General features: G+C 39.4%; 1 protein-coding gene and 1 long non-coding RNA gene across 5 annotated transcripts in view; one reads left to right on the forward strand and one right to left on the reverse strand.

Moving 5' to 3' along the window:
• Window positions 1-14,371, reverse strand: part of SPECC1 (sperm antigen with calponin homology and coiled-coil domains 1) — a 90,112-nt gene extending 75,741 nt beyond the window's left edge. For 2 of the 4 annotated variants that reach the window (XM_069791089.1, XM_069791093.1), the window contains exons 1-2: window positions 14,055-14,210; window positions 2,995-3,171 (exon numbers count right to left, since the gene is read on the reverse strand). In XM_069791089.1, coding sequence (XP_069647190.1) covers window positions 2,995-3,141 — 147 coding nt within the window. In that variant the 5' untranslated portion in view covers window positions 3,142-3,171; window positions 14,055-14,210. Of the gene's footprint in view, window positions 1-2,994; window positions 3,172-5,579; window positions 5,703-14,054; window positions 14,211-14,354 lie in introns of those variants that run through there. The other 2 variants (XM_069791090.1, XM_069791091.1) reach the window with 2 other exon arrangements.
• LOC138686669 (uncharacterized) lies at window positions 16-2,697 on the forward strand. The gene is made up of 2 exons (XR_011325968.1): window positions 16-382; window positions 498-2,697. It is a non-coding gene; the product is annotated as an uncharacterized lncRNA (long non-coding RNA).
• Window positions 14,372-16,883: the final 2,512 nt, after the last annotated feature.

Consider the following 16,883-nt stretch of genomic DNA (forward strand, 5'->3'; position numbering starts at 1 on the left):
GTGAGCAACCAGAAGATTAAGACCTTGAATATTCCCATCAAGTAGTTCAAAATGCAAGGCTCCTGGGAGAAAAGGAACATTTCCATAAAGTAACCCAGTGGGAATATTGCTTTGATAACCTCACTAAATAATTTTTTATTAATTTCTATATTTGTTTTGCATTCTAGATATTTGAGAAGTGGGTTACGAGACACTACTGTTTCGACAGTGAAGAATGAAAATGGGAAAGACCATTCAAATAAGCAAATAATTGAGAGGCAGGGAGAAAATAGTTTACAGGAGCAGACTACTGGCAACTCCGGCTTCTCAGATCTTGCTCTGAATAGCATTCATCGTATTTCTTCACTGGTTTACATTTAGTCAGGTATTTGGCCCTGTGCAGGTAAGTGCTAGTTGCAGAGCCTGACACATCCAGCAGGTCAAAGCAGCAAATAACCGCCTTAATCTATCAAAAAAAGATACTAAAAGTATCTGCTGGTTCTTGTCTCTCCACTCAGGATCATGCAGTTTTGCCCCAATGGTGACCTTTGATCCTCTGAAGAGACTTCTGAGCTATTCCAATAGCAAGCAACCACCAGTTCCTTCCCATGTTTGCCAAACAGGAGTCACCAAACTTTGTGGCATCATAAATTAGGGTATCTGACATGAACAAAGAACATGCTGGAGACCAAGCCAAAAATCTGAAAATCATTTAGCTGAGAAGCTCAGCCTGCCACAATAAAACGCAAGAGCGGCCAGTGCAAGATTAAACGCAATTACCAACTGGAAATGCCTTATCTTAAACATTATACGATTTCAGCTATTTACCCTCCTTGTTTATTGAAAAACAGTGAACAAAGATGGCCGATGATCTCATGGCGGGACCTAATACTTGTTGTTTTACTAGGAGCTGTAGGACTCAGTAGAAGAGAAACTGCAAAGTCTGTTCACAAGAAAACATTTTGTTCATGTGACCACCAAGGAAATAATTCACAGAAAAAAAGATGCATTGGTTTTCAGAATATATAAGCTGCAGAATTCTAAAAATTAATACTGACACATTTCATAAGTTTAGAAGAAGGTAAACTATTTGTTTTACAGGGTATTTTACAGTATGTGTTTTTTAAAACATATTAGTGGATATCACTAATTTACTTAGTAAGCCTTATTGGACATGAGAAAGCAAGGGACCAAGGGATTTGCTGTGTAGTCTTTTTTGGGAGGGGGATTTCTAGTAAAGTAAGTCTACCCTAAATGCGTACTCAAGAAATCCGTGCAATACAAGCACAATGAACTTAAGATTCAAGGAGAAACACTGAAATTATGTTGTTTCAACAAGCTGAAGTAGCAGTTTATCTCAGAACTTTGGTCAGCTGCTTTCCCATTTGTGTGCCTCCATAACAGACTGTGTACCTCTAATAACAGCCTCTAATGTCAGGAAAAATACTTTTAATACTGAAAATAAAAGTATTTTAAAAGACCAAAGCTCTGGAGAGTCTCCCTAGAGCAGTACTTTTTCTATCCTTTTCAGTTTGTGGTCACCTGAACTGTTTTCACAGATCAAAACCCACTTCCTTTGAAGTTGTCCAGTGACACCCAGAGGGTCCATGAACCACAGGCTGAAAACCACTGCTTGGGTTAAATGAAAGGAGAGCACACAACAAGCACTCTCCCCTATTTAGCGGTGCCTGAATGTAAAGTCTTAAAGCAAAATGAAGTCTCTCAGCTCCAATTCTTTCTCTCTTTCATCTCTTTCTCTGACTCAGAGTCTGTGGTTTCCTGGACCCTGTGAGCACATAAGTTTCAATAGCTAACGTGTTGATCTGCTCCAGGATACCAAACAGCTAACATTTTGCCTTCTGGCAGAGGTTTTGTCAGCTCACTCTTCAGAGCAGAATGGAATAATCTGACTTTCTGACCTTTAGAGACTTCCACAGTCTCTACAGTAATTTCTTCAATGTGCCCTCTTCTGCAGCAGCAACTATGGTGCCTTTTTCTACCCTGTTTCTTTAAGGAAACCACTTTGATGATCTTGCATTTGCTGATGATCAACATGTTGAAGATATTAGCTGTAATTAGGAAGAAAGCCCTCTACGTTTAACACCATATACAAATTAATTGTATCAGATTTCCTGATGAGTCTCTTTGGTAGTATTCCTTCAGAGATGCTTGCTTCAGCCATACAGCACATACTGCAATGACAAACATAACCTGCCTGGAACACTGGGCTGAAATATCCTATTGATAAGATGGTCAGAGCATCTAGGAGTCTACAAAGCAAGTTAAGTAAATTAATCCTTCACTCAAGAAACAGTGACAATTAATGAAGTTTAGATCTCCTCTTGATTAAAATGCTGTACCATGTTATGTATTGTTTACTGAACTTTACTATTGGAAACAGTTACAAACAGGAAGCCATGGTCTGTTTTCATTACTGGTATCTTGGTCTGTATTTGGACGACAAGGTTATTTTTGTTTGCTGGCTGCAAGGGTGCAGATGTAGCAGCAATTCAGGTATATTACTCCATTTTCTTAAAATTGCTTTGACAGAAGTTCCTGCTATTTTTGAAATATATCTGTATAGAAAGATAGGATTCATAAAATGTGTGTGTTCCATTGCAAGTAATCTCTTTTGTTAATATATTTTGCCTTGAAGGAAGAGAGGCACAGATTTTTAGGAATTCTGGAAATTCATTAATAAATCTCTTTCAGTTTCTTTACATGTGTAACAATCCGTTGAACTAAGAATTTGCCATTTATTTTTCTCTGTCTTCAAAGTTAAAGAAATTCCCTCACACACAGACAGTGTAAGAGAACCCACTCATACCTTCTACAAATACAGTGTCTCCCCCATAACATGCAAAATATTTTCAGAAACGTGCATTAGTCTAATACACAACACAATTATAATCTCCCTATGCTTAAGACAGTGGTCGAGTCCACTCCAAGTCTTAGGGTCCAAGCTTTAACCTGGAACAAGGCTATAATGCTCACACAGTCCCTACTGGTTAGTACCTTGCTGAGCCGAGATTCAAAGGCTAGTGAAGTCGAGGACTTGGATGTCTTCATTCCTGTTGAGGTGGTGGAAAGCGATTTTCCTCTGTCAACCCCATGACTCCCTTGCTTTGCCACTGCACTCCAAGGCCTGGCAGTACTCTTCATTTTCTTCCCCAATAACTCAGTCTACAGACCCTAAAAAAAAAAAAAATATATATATATATATATATGTATACACAGGCAAAAGTATAAACTGTCTTTATATCATCTGAAAGAGAGGCAACAGAGATATCTGGCATCAGTTTAAAGGCTGAAAATGCCATGCTAAACTTCATTGCCTCTCTCATACCCATCAAAACTCAGCCTAGAGAATCCCTCACAGTAGGCTGCAGACACTTATTTTTCATACTGACTGGTAACATGAAACACCACAGAAGGAACACCGACTTCTGTTGGGACTATGTAAATCAGAGACTTCTGTCAGCCACAGCAGAACACCTGTGAATGCTGAAGCACAATGCAAGAGTAACTGACAACACTGAAGTCCACAGCAATTGAAGACAACCTTGGAATAAAAAGAAAACTACTTCTCTCACTGTTAGATCCAGCATCTACAACTGAAATAATACTCACTTTTAAAAAGTCACATGAGAAGCAAGTTTCCTCAGTTCTATGGAAAATATGATATCTTTAACTTATCAGTCTTCTAGAGAAGCAGCAGCTGATGTTGCCATAGTGATAAAAAGATGTTTCACAATACCAAGTTTTACAAAACACAGTAAAAAAATATCAACTTCCTTGCAAACAAAAATCCAGATCCACTATTCCTCAGAGAGAAACTTATGCAAGACAGAAATCCTGCCAGGAATCAGCAAATCAACATGAATTCCTTTTTTTGGATATAGCTGAACAAATTCAATCTGCCAGCAAGAACAACTAGTCTGTTTCTCTCAGTACGTAGACAGCTGCCAATTAAATCGCTTGTACAACTTTTGTAGATCTAAAGCCATAAATTTTCACCAGCCATTGCCCAATCCAAACCAGGAGCAGAATAAAATAATCGGTTGGATTTTTTTTTTTTTTTTTTTTTTTTAAAGTCCCACCAGCCTGCTGAGTTGGGAGTGGGAAGGAGGGGAGATTGCCTGGTATCTCCCACACTTCAGTATAAGCAACATTTTTCTTCTGCAGCTTCATTTTCTAAAATAGACATAGGATGTAGCTGCGTATCACTTTTGTGTAGGCAGAGGCTAACTTGCTTCTTGTCTGTTAAACAAGTAACCAAAAGATGTACGAAGAGATAAGCCCAGTGTCTCAGCTAGGGCAATGCGCTCGCGGTAAGCACACACTGTTTATCACACTGGAGTCCAGCTGGGCCAGCGTGAACTTGGACAGCAACCCCTTGACAGAGATGCCGAAACACTTTCTGGCTGTCAGTACAAGGACTTAGGTCACATTTTGTATCTCATCATTTGCTTTATACTTTATTTCACATTCACAAATAAGAACACTCACTGAACTCATGGGAAACAAATCTGTTTGGGGCCAAGTCGTATTCAACACTGACAGCACCTTCCAGGTGCCATGATGGTCTATTTAAGGAGTGTTTTGCTGCACAGAGGCAGAAGGGAATGTCAAGTGCTCTGCTGCTGTCTTACAGAGAACAAAGCTAGCAAGTGACATTTCTTCTATTTATCCTTGGTGCCTCTTGCACGGAGGGCTGTCTACTTTCTCCACAGCTCTAACCTGTCATCTCCTAAATAAAGAAATAAAAAAGTTACTAATTATTATTGCTAAGTATAGCCATGCCTCCGTTAAAATTCTTAACACGTACAGTGTGGAGCCATCAACTGATCTCATTAGAGGAGAAAGCAGAGTAATCTTTGTTGATGATTATGCTGATCACTTGGCTCCTTTTTTTAAAAACACTGACAGATATGTAAGCTATATTACAATAGACGATATTGTTTAGCATTCCCACAGTTCATGATCTACTTAGCAAGCTTTGGTGCTTTACATTACTTAATAAACTATTTTTTTAATGGGCATACCGTTCACTGTATTTATACGGGTGAACAAGCAACTACACATGCAAACTACCTTCCTGATTAGATCTCCAAATTATGCAGATTCTGGTTTTTGTAGATCCGGTGGTTGCACACGCATTTTGCTTTATTATACCCTCTGGATTTCTTCATAACTGTATCTCATACTTTCCTGCCTTAAGCTGTACAGATGCTTTCTTGATATCCTAAAGAATTTAATTTTGAGTCATCCATGGCATTTTAAAGTTGCAGTGGAGTGATATGCTCATTAGACCATGATGTTAGAAGTAAAAGGATGAGGTACTTAAAAAAACCAACCAAACAAGAAACCATAACTCAAGAAATCTAGCCAATAGCCTGAGGCAAACTAGCTTTTTCATGTAATGATAGCTGAATTACGTGCCATGTGGATTTAATAATATTTTACTACGCCAAGCAGATGAAATTAAAATTGAAAAGCACATATTTGGATTTATTAGTGTTTATTAGTTTTCCATGTATTTATATGGGAATCAGCATTTGTAAAAGATGGAAATAAGGCTTCTCATGTATTTGGCCAACCTGAATCTGCACTGTAGAATAAAGATTTCAGTCTCTGAAGCGAGATCCCAATACTTTCCACAAGCCTTATATGTACTTCAAAGAATAAAGCAAGGTTGCACGCATCTTAAGTTGCTTTCATTCCTAGGTAGGTAACACACATTTGAGTTATTAAAAGTACTGCTTCAGAAGAAGTACTAAACAAAACTATTCCCCCCCCCCCCCCCCCCCCCAAAAAAAAAAAGAACAAAATTCCTGCTGTTCTTTGATGAGAGCAGGAAATCCATTCTCGGAGTCAACATCAACTTTTCCTCTTCTCCAAATTCAATTTATTGCATCACAGGAAAATAAACAACAACAATAAAAAAGTTTCACAGAAGTTGTGGGCAGTTGGGACAATGGGAAACCCTAGAAATTCAGTATCATGGAATGGCTCATGGACTGAGTTAGGTAGCCATGAACTGTCAAAATATTAGCTTAGATATATAAAATGCCTGCAGCCAGTTAGCATGAGGAAACCTAACATTAGCAAAGAGAGGTTTCTCTAATCCTTGTGTAAAAACAGCACATATAGGAACAGTTTATAATAGATCGTATTTTAAAAAATAATATACAGCTTTTATCTAGTTGTCTCAAAATACACCATTTTTTAATACGTGAATCATTAAAAAACAACGTAATTTTTAAATCTGGAAAGACAAAAAAGCATTTGTGGAGAAACAGATAAGATGACTAAATATGCTGAAAAAAGAGAGCATAAGGACAGAGTGCTACTAATACAAGCTGCAAATATAGAATCATTTAGGTTGGAAAGGACCTTTAAGATCAAGTCCAACTGTTAACCTAACACTGCCAAGTCCACCAAATATATCAGATAATAATGACTGCAGTTTTTGAAGAAGCTCGGGTTAAAAGACACCTCAAATATACCCTTCTGTCCCAAATCTTAAACAAGGCAGTAGTTTGTCACAGCAGTGCAACAACTAAATGGCAGCCTCTGCTTCCTTGATGTGATTTTCAGGCCAAGCCTGGTAACAGTAGCTTGCAGAGACCATCCTTCTGAGCCAGCAGAAATTACATTGCAAGTAGCCAATCATGGCCAGAAACTATCCTTGAATGAGAGCTTGGGAATGGGATCACGACTAACTTATCACATCTGAGTGGATCTTGGAAGACTGTCCCTTTCACAAGTCAGGACAGAAGTAGTATATATGTACTCGTATTGTAACTACTATAACAGGGTATATTGTTCAATACCCTTTCGCACACAACCTTCCAAGCCTTGTGTATCTGCATTTCTGCACCTGTGAAACTGTCACCAGGTAATGGCTCCCAGGGGTTTTAGTACATATTGATAGAAGTCTACTGTATTTTAACTAAATATCAGCATTTCCTTCCGAAGGACCCCAGAGAGATTATGACTTGATCTCTAGGCTACCCAGAGAAATCTGAAAGAGAAGCAGCCTTCCACAAGAGATGCAACCAAGGTGCTTTTGCAAATACAGTGACAAAATCACTAGTGTTACACCCATTATGTCTCAATATGTTTCAGATGAGACATGCTTCTGCTCATTCTCCCGGAAGATGACTCGCTTTAAGCAGCGCCTGGAGCTCTAGGATTTTATTTTTAATTTCTTTCTTCACATTTCACAGGGAACTTTCCTTAGGAAGCAAACAGAATGCTGCCATCCCAAGATTCAAAGTCTGTCTTTCTTTGGCATCAGCCAGAGCAGGTCACTAGCAGGCCATAATTAAATTCCTGTAACATGCCCTGCTTGGAGCTGTACTCTGAAAACATGTAGAAACTGAAGATAAGCAGCAGCTCCATGTTGAAATAAATGCTAGGCATGAGGTTCATGCCAACAATATGTTGCTTCAGAGCAGCAAAATCAGTTCTATCGCCAGTCACTTCCAAACTGCAGGAGTTTGGGGGGGGGGGGGGGTGTGTTTGTTTTCAAAATCTTTTACACTCAAAAGCACTGGTCTCTGAATACGCCTTTCCTCTGAAACAGGTGCTGCAAATGAGATAATCAGAGGGTTTATAAAAATGTAAAGCTGGTCCTGACAGAGCTTTTTCTCTCAGTAATCATCAGAATTCCCTGCAGGCATCAGAGTTTTTAAAAATTCAGGCCATGCTATATAGTTCATCCTTTCTTGCTGGTATTTTTAAAGGGTATTGGGAAAATTTTGATGGGGGCTATTTTGGCAGTTGGCAGAAGTTTTACAGTGGAAAGATAGTCCATTTTACTTGAAATTTTATTGTTTTATTAAAGATTGAGAATGTAGACATTTCTTCATTAGTCAGTCCACACACATTTATTAATAAAAATCTTTAGAACCAGTCTAGAATTATTCCCATTTTATGGCTAGAAAAACTGGATTAAGAATTTATCCTCACTCTCACAGGCAGTCAGCATCGGCAGAAACAATGCTAGGTCTCTTGGATCTTAAGGCTTGGCTATCCATCAAAGGAATAATTCACCAGTCCTGTAGAACAAACTTCTAGGAAACACATTCTGCTGACTATTAAAAGCTATTTTACTCTGAATAACTAAAAAGAATAGAGTGATGACAAGCAATATTATTTCACAGTCAAGAAACTTAGCAGTTACACTATTAAGTAAATAAAAATTATTAGTGTATCTGCAGAAATGAAGTTACATAGGAAAATCCCTGTTGGGGGCTAGAGATACAAATTATCTGTACCCCACATAGTTTACACAATTTAGGTTTTGGTTCTCATGTCTGTGCATAACACTACTCGCTCAACAGGACAGTCAAATTAAAGCAGAGTCATTCAAGTTGCTTTGGGAAAAAGACTGAAAAAAAGAATTATGAAAACTCATTACTAGATCTGGAGAGTAATGTACCAGATGGCACGTTCATTGAGACCTGTGAATGCCCAGCATTTCTGAAAAATGAGGTCAGAAGTACCAACTTTGCAGATAGGAGTCTCAAAGGACAGAAGCCTGTGACACTGGTGGGTTAAAACCCATAGTCCCCAGTGCCATTTTCCTGTAATTCAGTTACTTTTCATTACATCAAAAGGTCAGACTATTCCAGAACCTTTATTACACATTCTCATGAAATCAAAGCACAATTTTCTTCTGGTTCGGGTTTGTTGGGGTTTTTTTAGCATGTAAAATCTGCATCATGCTTATACTATTTTCCTTCCAACCTAATCAATCTCTGCTATTTTCAGACAAACTATCAACTGGAACATAGAAATATCTAACAAGTTCAGTAAACTGTAAAGCATTTTCTAGTGGTGTGTAGGAAGCTATATGGCAGGATAGCCAGCTGGGCTAAAATAGAATTCTTTTCTGCCTTTCACATCAATTCACTTTAAACAACAATTTTTAGACTTGACAGATGCTTCCATATGACTCATCTTGATTTCTTAGCCAATATCAGGAATCAAGCCAGGGTCACAAACCAGGGAAGTTGGTAAGTCCAATACAGTAACTGGTAACTTGGAGATAGAAGGCACAGATAAAAATCTATTTGGAAATAAGACTGGGCTAACAATAAAAACAAACTGTTTACTCTCTTTTGGTCATCTTTAGCAGCTTTCCTTAGGCATCTGCTCCTTTCAGCTGTGTAGTATTTCTGTATCTACCTCATCCATCCTCTCTTTTCTCTAGTTTCTGTTACTTTGTTTTTAGTGTCTTTGAGGCTATCTCAGTGCAACCTTCCTCCATTACTACTCCTCCAAGCGGAGACACTTGCTGGATTTTTGCTGGTACAAAGCTTAACTTTCATTAGAATTGGATTTAAAAGGCCCCACAAAAAAAAAAAAAATAAAAAAAAAAAAAATCACAAGGCAGACCACCTTCTTCCACCCAAACACAACTCAAAGAAACAGACAAGATATGCCCATTGGCCAAAACCTCATCTCAAAGGCTCATCTTGCTTTTGCTGGCCAGAGAAAGAGAATCAGTTATAAACCTGACCCCAAACACTGAGCAGCAGTTTCCTCTGGTCTACCTCAGCAGACCTGCTTTCCAATTTCATTTGCAGCTGAATCTTCATGCGTTGCTGGTAAAGTACCAGGAGACAAGACACCCCTTGGAAATTTTCATGTCCAGACTGCATGCTACAACAGGGCAAATTCTGCTGGTTTTATGCATGCCTCAAGCAAAGACAGTTTTAGGTTTTTGTTTGGTGGGTTGGGGGTTTTTTGGTTTTTGGGGGTTTTTTTGTTTTGTTTTGTTTTTACTTTCAAGAGTGAAGAAAAATATATATACAGCTAGGCAGTTATAGAATCAAGGTACTTTTGCAAGGAGTTAAAAATGTTGATAATTTCTAGATATAAAACAAATACACAGAAATTAAGACACATACATGCCCAAGGTCACCCAGCTAATAATTGGGAAAATACAAAACAAAATACCAGTCCCAGGATTTAAGCATCAGTGGCTCTGATATAGTTTAAGAGTCACATCTTCAAAAATCTTCATTATGCTAAGGTTGCCCGAAGATTATATCCTCATATGAAAATTACTGGTTTGGGTTTTAGTTTGCTTTGCTTGTTTGTTTTAATTGCTCTTCTGTAGGACTCTTTAAAAAACCCCAAACAACTCAGAAAAGCACTTTTAATATGGCATCAGATGAGAATTTTCTTTACAGGGTACATGGCTCACTTCCTCTACAGTATAAGCAACTTCTGCAGAGCCAGTTCTTTTTCCCTTCCCTTCATGGTATCAGATGGAACAGAGACAATGGAAACTCCCTTGGATCTCCCAGAGACAAAGTTACTTTATCTGTGGTTACAATTGTAAGAGACAATCTTGCATTTCTGTGTTGTTTACGGCATTTCTTGCTTATTTCCTTAGGCCGATTGCTGTAATTCTCTAAAATGGATATTTATTAACCAGCACATAAATACACTGAATGGTTACAAGGACATCTAAACTACATCAGAAATGGCCCAGGTGAGGACAGTTCCAGCCAGCCACAAATGACAGGTTTCTGGCCATCAACTCAGCTTCCGAAACCATCCCAACAAGACCGCCAGAGTCCAGGTCAGCAACTGCAAAACTCCATGTCTCAACATTGCTTAGAATATAATCCTCTTCCCACCACAACCATTAGAGTCACTGATGACTTTTCCAGGCATGGACAGATGACAGCAGTGCAAAACCTTCTGCCCACCCTCCTCCACAGAAATTCTCCATGGAGTTTTGGATTTGTGAATCTTTTATTCATAGTTAGATCCCATGAAAAAAATGCAGAAGTTACAACAAAATCCTCACGTGTGCATATGGACAAAGGATTTATTTAGCTGCATTTCTCTTGTCCTTGTTCCATATTACTGGCCATTTATAAGACAGGAAAATACAGGTATCTTTGTTACTTCTGTAGATAAAATACCCAGAACTGTCATCTGCCGCAGGGACGGATGCTTAAAAATCAAGCCAAAGCTGTACTTTGAAATGTCTGGGAACATGCTCCTCCTGTAATTTAAATTACGCTGTTTGTACATGGATATTCAATCTCCTCCTCCTCCTTCCTCACACTGATTACCTAACCAGTCACCATTACATATATCAAGAAAAACTTTGCTACCTCCCTATGACCCCTGATCTTATAAACAACATGGGGATAAGGAAACAAAAATCCCAACCTATCTGTAATTTTCTGCTCATTAGCCCTCCAGAAGGACAGTGGCCACTACCAGCTGCATGGTGTCCCACCTGAAAAAGCCATGAAGCACAATTGTATGCTGGCTGTCAATAAACAGTCCACCATGCTTCTCTGGTTTCAGTAGATTGCGTTGTCTTGGTAAGGTTGAAAGGACGAAAGACTGATATGATCTTTCACTAACTCCAGGGCAGACATGTAGATTTAAATGTGGCAATTCTGAATCATGTTCATCGCATTACTGATGGATGCACACAAGGAAAAAAACATCATCAGAAGGGTAGAGTGGCAACATGCATTTGTAGGAAGGCGGGCAGGGGCAGCATATTCTCATACTGGGAGAGTGTACATGAAAGCACGTAGTGGCGGAAAGCATACATAGAGGTTATGCAATAAATTCCAAGTTTTACCGAGTCACATCAAAACTACATCTAGGAAGCGATTCCACACTACAGAATTTGGAGAATGCATTTTTAGAAGTTGTACTTCCCTCATTACTTCAATGTACGGCAAGCAGGGAAAGTGCATCGGTTTACATAGTGCTAACATCCACCCTTTGGAGACCTAAGTCAAAGGGAAGATTCAGGAAGGGTAAAAATGATGCACTGATTCCAAACTTCCTTTTTGAAGTTGCAACCATGTTAGAATCGCAAAGAATTAGGTCACTCTGGGCTTTCCCCAATATGACTCTGCCCTGAAGAGATGGGTTTAATTTATGTTCAGTATATTGCGTGCTGAGAACAAAATGTTTTAGAACCATTTCAAGGTAGCTACTGCTCATTAATCCAGGTTCTTTGAACTACTGTCCCAGTGAATACAACACAAAGCAAGTGACACATATGGTTAACACTTCATGTTTTGCCAACCCGCAAGAAGGAAGAAAAGAAGGTTTCATTTTAGATAGAGCAAGAGTTATATAACTGCTAAAGAAATTAAGAATAATTACAAGTGGTTTGCCTGATAATTACCTGCCATTACATTTTTCTGTAGCATAGAGGGTAGATACATCTACAAGAAAGAGAAGGAATGATGATGGTTTTTGGAATGGCAGACGGCGACACACAGCACATGGCTACACGGTAATCCTGACTGGTACATGCACAGACTGGCAGGTTCCCCGTCCCCTCAAAGTGCGGAGGGATGATATCGCAGTCAATGTGCTGGCTTGGGATTCCACCCGATTCTATCCTCAGCTCCAGCAGAGATTTATTGTACTACCTCAGCCATGTAAGCTTCCTATGCCTTAGTTTTTCCATTTATAAAAAGGGGATCATAATTGTTCACTAAAAAGCATATTTATGAAGATAGGCTCATGCATGTGCCTTGGAAAGGAACCCCCAGAGAAAAAAAAAAAAGTAAAAATGAGATAAATCAACATCTGTCACACAGCACGCAAGTGAGCAGCCTCACATAGACTGCCACATGCTGGGATGTTTCCCCGACTCCCATTTTCAAACCATCACAATGCAGAGAAATAATCGAGACCTGGAAGCTATCCCTTAGAGGGATATTTATCTTACATTAAAGTGCAGAATAGATCACTGATTAAAGTTAATAAATGGGAACTTCTGAACATTTATATGAATGACAGTGTGAACTTCTAACAGAAAGGGTTCTTGCAAAGATGAGGACACAACTCTAAAACTGCAGGAGAAACTAGGAGAATATTCATACCAAACAGGAACAGAACAGATCTAGGCAACAGTATCAATGGTTTACAACTGTGACTTAGGGGACCACTGATGGACTGAAAGACCCACCTTGGTGGGCTACTAATGAAATTAAATTGTTTTAGAACTGAACTGGAAAGGGAAGGGGTAGTACATACATGTGTGCATGTTAGGATGAGGTATTCTTGTGTTAGTTATCTGTCAAATTGTGCAAAGAACACTGTATTTCAGCAAATCAAATATCCTCTCTCTCCTGCTGAGGTTACAGGGGCAGAGAGCACTTTATAATTTAGGAAGAGTAGAAGAGGAACATGCAAAACAGTCCCTTTCGGAGGTGAGACAGAATGGATTAGTAGGGGACATCTAGAAGAACTTAGACTGTGTGCAAGAGAAGGGGGTAGAGAATCCCTGTTTTCAAACCAGTTCTACCAGTAATCCTTTACTGCTACACATAAAGGACTTAATTACATCCCTACAACATTGCCATATTACATGCTATATAAATGCTATTATTAGTAGTAGTAGTATGATCAAGCTTCAGTCCACAGTACAATTTTAAGGCCAACTCTTAAACTGCTACAATTAAAGGGTCTTGTTGAGAATCCGAGCAGCTCTCTGGTGTAGTGTTGTAAGAGGGTACTCGTCTAGTATGCTCCCCAGTGCTTTCACTGAACCCCTGCAGAGATGCTAGCTGTCAAACCTATTTGCTTAGCAGCTTGTTCCTTTCTGCCCTTTCTTGACTGGACTTTGTGAACATGCAGTAGTAGAGGAAAGTCCGCTCATGTTCCTGCTTCATTTAACTGTTGGAGCACAACCTTAAATTGCTAGAGAAGAAAGCAGAAACAGGCACAGAAACAACTTCTTCTTTCAACCCTTCTGTCACTAAATCTGTAGCAGAGCAGAAGAAAAATACAGTAGCCAGCTCTCACAGACTCACACGGTGGGACTCTTTTGCTGTTGTGATGGTTTTTAGACCACCTTGAGCCCATTTTCAGCTAATGCAGAATTGTTTGCACCATACATATTTTTTTTTCATACAATTTAGTTTTAGAGTGAGATACTAGGAAAAAAAGTGTTGAGCAAAGCAGGTCCATTCACCCTAAGAATACATTACTGATCCTAGAACCCTTCTAAAGGTAATACAGTTCCCACCTTAAAAAATAAAAGATATTAAAATACTTACAGTAAAAGCTTGTCCTCTTTTCTGCATTAAAAAGAAAACTGTCTCCCACCAGCTTCTGAGAGCATGTGCAAGCCAGACTGAAAATTCAGGGCTTGAGTGCTTCCCTGAGAGGAAAACCACATTGCAGCGAGACACAGAGAGCTGCTTGAGAAATGATTCACATACGGAAGCAAGCTGGCTTCACCAGCGCTTTGGCATTCAGCACACACATATGCACACTTGCTTACTCAAGGGAATGAGAAATATTATATTTTCATCAAAGCAAGGAGGATTTATGCAAGAAAGCTATTTGTATCCCACCTCCAAAACACTGAGATGCTTCAATCCGTAGAGCAGACAAAGAGTTTCTTTCAGTATCCCATCATCCCCAACAGCAGAACAGGACACTGGCAGAGAGCATAAAACCCAGACTAGTCTGCATGATCCAATCAAGTAAAAACATGCGGTACATACAATGTAGGAAGGGCAAGGAGGTGGCCATAGAAAGAAGGCATTTTTCAGAGGAAACCACAGAAGCAGCTTTCAGAAGCTTTTGTATTCCATGCTAATAACCTCTCCCCCAGAGTGCCAGCAATCACAGCCAGGACACCTTCCGACATTTCCCTTGCCTCCATCATTGCTTCAAAAAAGTGGAAAAGTGTGTGTGTGCAGGGAAGGAAGATACATTAAGACAGAGGCTTTTACACAAGAAGTAGCTAGAATCCTGAGTGACTTCTCTTGAGCTGTCCAAGAAGTGTCAATCTGTTCTTTATTTAGAAGAGAGCAAATAAGGGACAAGAGTGAGCAATGCTCAAGATCGTTCCTCTTTCTTAAGCTTTCTGAAGATAATTTAGTGTCTGAAAACAAAAAAGAAAGGGCCAGAGATCTTAACAGAGTCAAAGCAGGCAAAGGTAGTATCAAGTTAGAAGAAACAGAGGGAATGCAAAGAGAAATCAAATCCAAATCTAAATTTCAAACACAGAAACCTAAGGTTTTTAGAACTGGGCTTTTCATTCAACTGTGTCCAGAGGGGGGGCTATTCACTCTCTGATGTCTCTGACCCAAGACAGTCTGACTGTGACTACAGATCAGGAATTCTCTCCTGAACTGCAGAGATCCTTTCCCAGCAGTGTGAACCTAGTATATAAGCAATGTTGATGCTACAATACTAGTCTCATAATAGAGAGATACGGAAGATTTACAATATGAGCCTAAAAAGACTTGCTGCATCTGAATAGTTCAACCTTACCGCACCCTCTGGAACCCCTTACTCTAAGGAAGCTAATGTTATGCCAAGAGCAAATTTACGTTTCAGTTCAGTGTTGGCACCACTACTGTTACCTCAGAGTGACCAAACCTTAAGACACAGACTGAGTCCAAGCTAAATCCCTTCTGAAGGTATGGATTTGGGATCCAGCTTTCTCATTATATTCTTAAGAGTGTGAAACTCTTGCTTTCAGATCTTAAAACACCAGAATAAGAAGACAACCACACCATGACTTATTTAGCATGTGATAATGGTCTATTTTTGGCAGGTATCAAGGATACATTATTAGTTATAAGTCCCTAAACATTCACCCAATCATGCCAGATGCTATTCCAAGTTCACTGACACCCGCAGTATCAATCCTTCTATCCAGCCTACTTTGCCAGTTTCTTCAGTACCCGAGGACAGGCTGTGTGATCACAGGTGGAAGAACTTATCCATTCCGTACTTTTTATACGTCTAACATTTAGAGGTTTTGAGATTATTCATAGCTCGGATAAGAAGGCAGTACTTTGTCATTCATGTTAACAAAGTTCTTGTAGATAGTGTGATCTACATACACTGTGTTTCTCCTCCCTGAGGAAGTGACACTACATTCAGTGATGCATGCATAGGCAAAGAGGTCACTTAGGTACCCAGCGGAGGGACTGCAAGTCCCTCCCTCTGCTTTTATTATGGACCACCTTCAAAACTGAAGAGATACAGCTGAAAAATACTGACTCGGAAGCAAATGACTGCAGGTCCCTGGACCCTGAACTCATAAACGGGAGGGACATCAGTTGCATACACCTTGCTGAAAAGCTTCTTTGTCTGAAGAAAACGCGCACACTTTTTGGACTGCAGCACGCTATCTCTTTGCCATTGCTGGTGAGTTCATATGGGCTCAATGGGAGAGCAGCATTGTCAGCTCAATAGGTTTTCCTATTCTTCAGCCAAGAGAAATAAAGAACTGAAATGAGGGGCGTGGGGAGAGAAGATGAGCTACTATATTTCATTCGCAAAGGTATTTTTAGCTTTGATAAATATAACTTGAGCAAAACCTAAAAATGACAATTCTTGGACATAAGGAGACAGTCACAGCATTTACATGCTTCAGCTTTGGTAGACAGGCTGGAATAGTGGCATACAATTTCCCCAAAGCCAACAAGACCAGACAGTACATTTGTTTATTTAGAGGTTTTCTGGTAGCACTTATTGCTATAATTATCTGATCTCTTTACTTAGACCAAAGAATTAACCAGCACAAAACCTTCTGAATTGAAAAAGTGCCTTTCTGTTTAATGAACAAAGAGCCCAGAAACAGACAGCTAAAATGAGTTGGCCAGACTCAGAGAAAGCCTATGGCCTGTCCAGGGCCTTAACCATAATTACTTTCACACAGCCAGGATGAGAAAACAATTTCAAGTAGTGATATAAACTTTTTTAAAGAATCTGCCAGGTTCTCACCCAGCTGGTATATTTGGTTGACAGACAAAATAACAGTGAGCATATTGCTTGCATGCTGCTCAATCCACTAGCTCCCACGACTCTGCAACAAGGTATGAGAGAATAAGACCAAACCCCACTAATCAATGCACCTTTAA

Source organism: Haliaeetus albicilla, chromosome 9 (genome assembly GCF_947461875.1).
Source record: "Haliaeetus albicilla chromosome 9, bHalAlb1.1, whole genome shotgun sequence".
NCBI lineage: Eukaryota > Metazoa > Chordata > Aves > Accipitriformes > Accipitridae > Haliaeetus > Haliaeetus albicilla.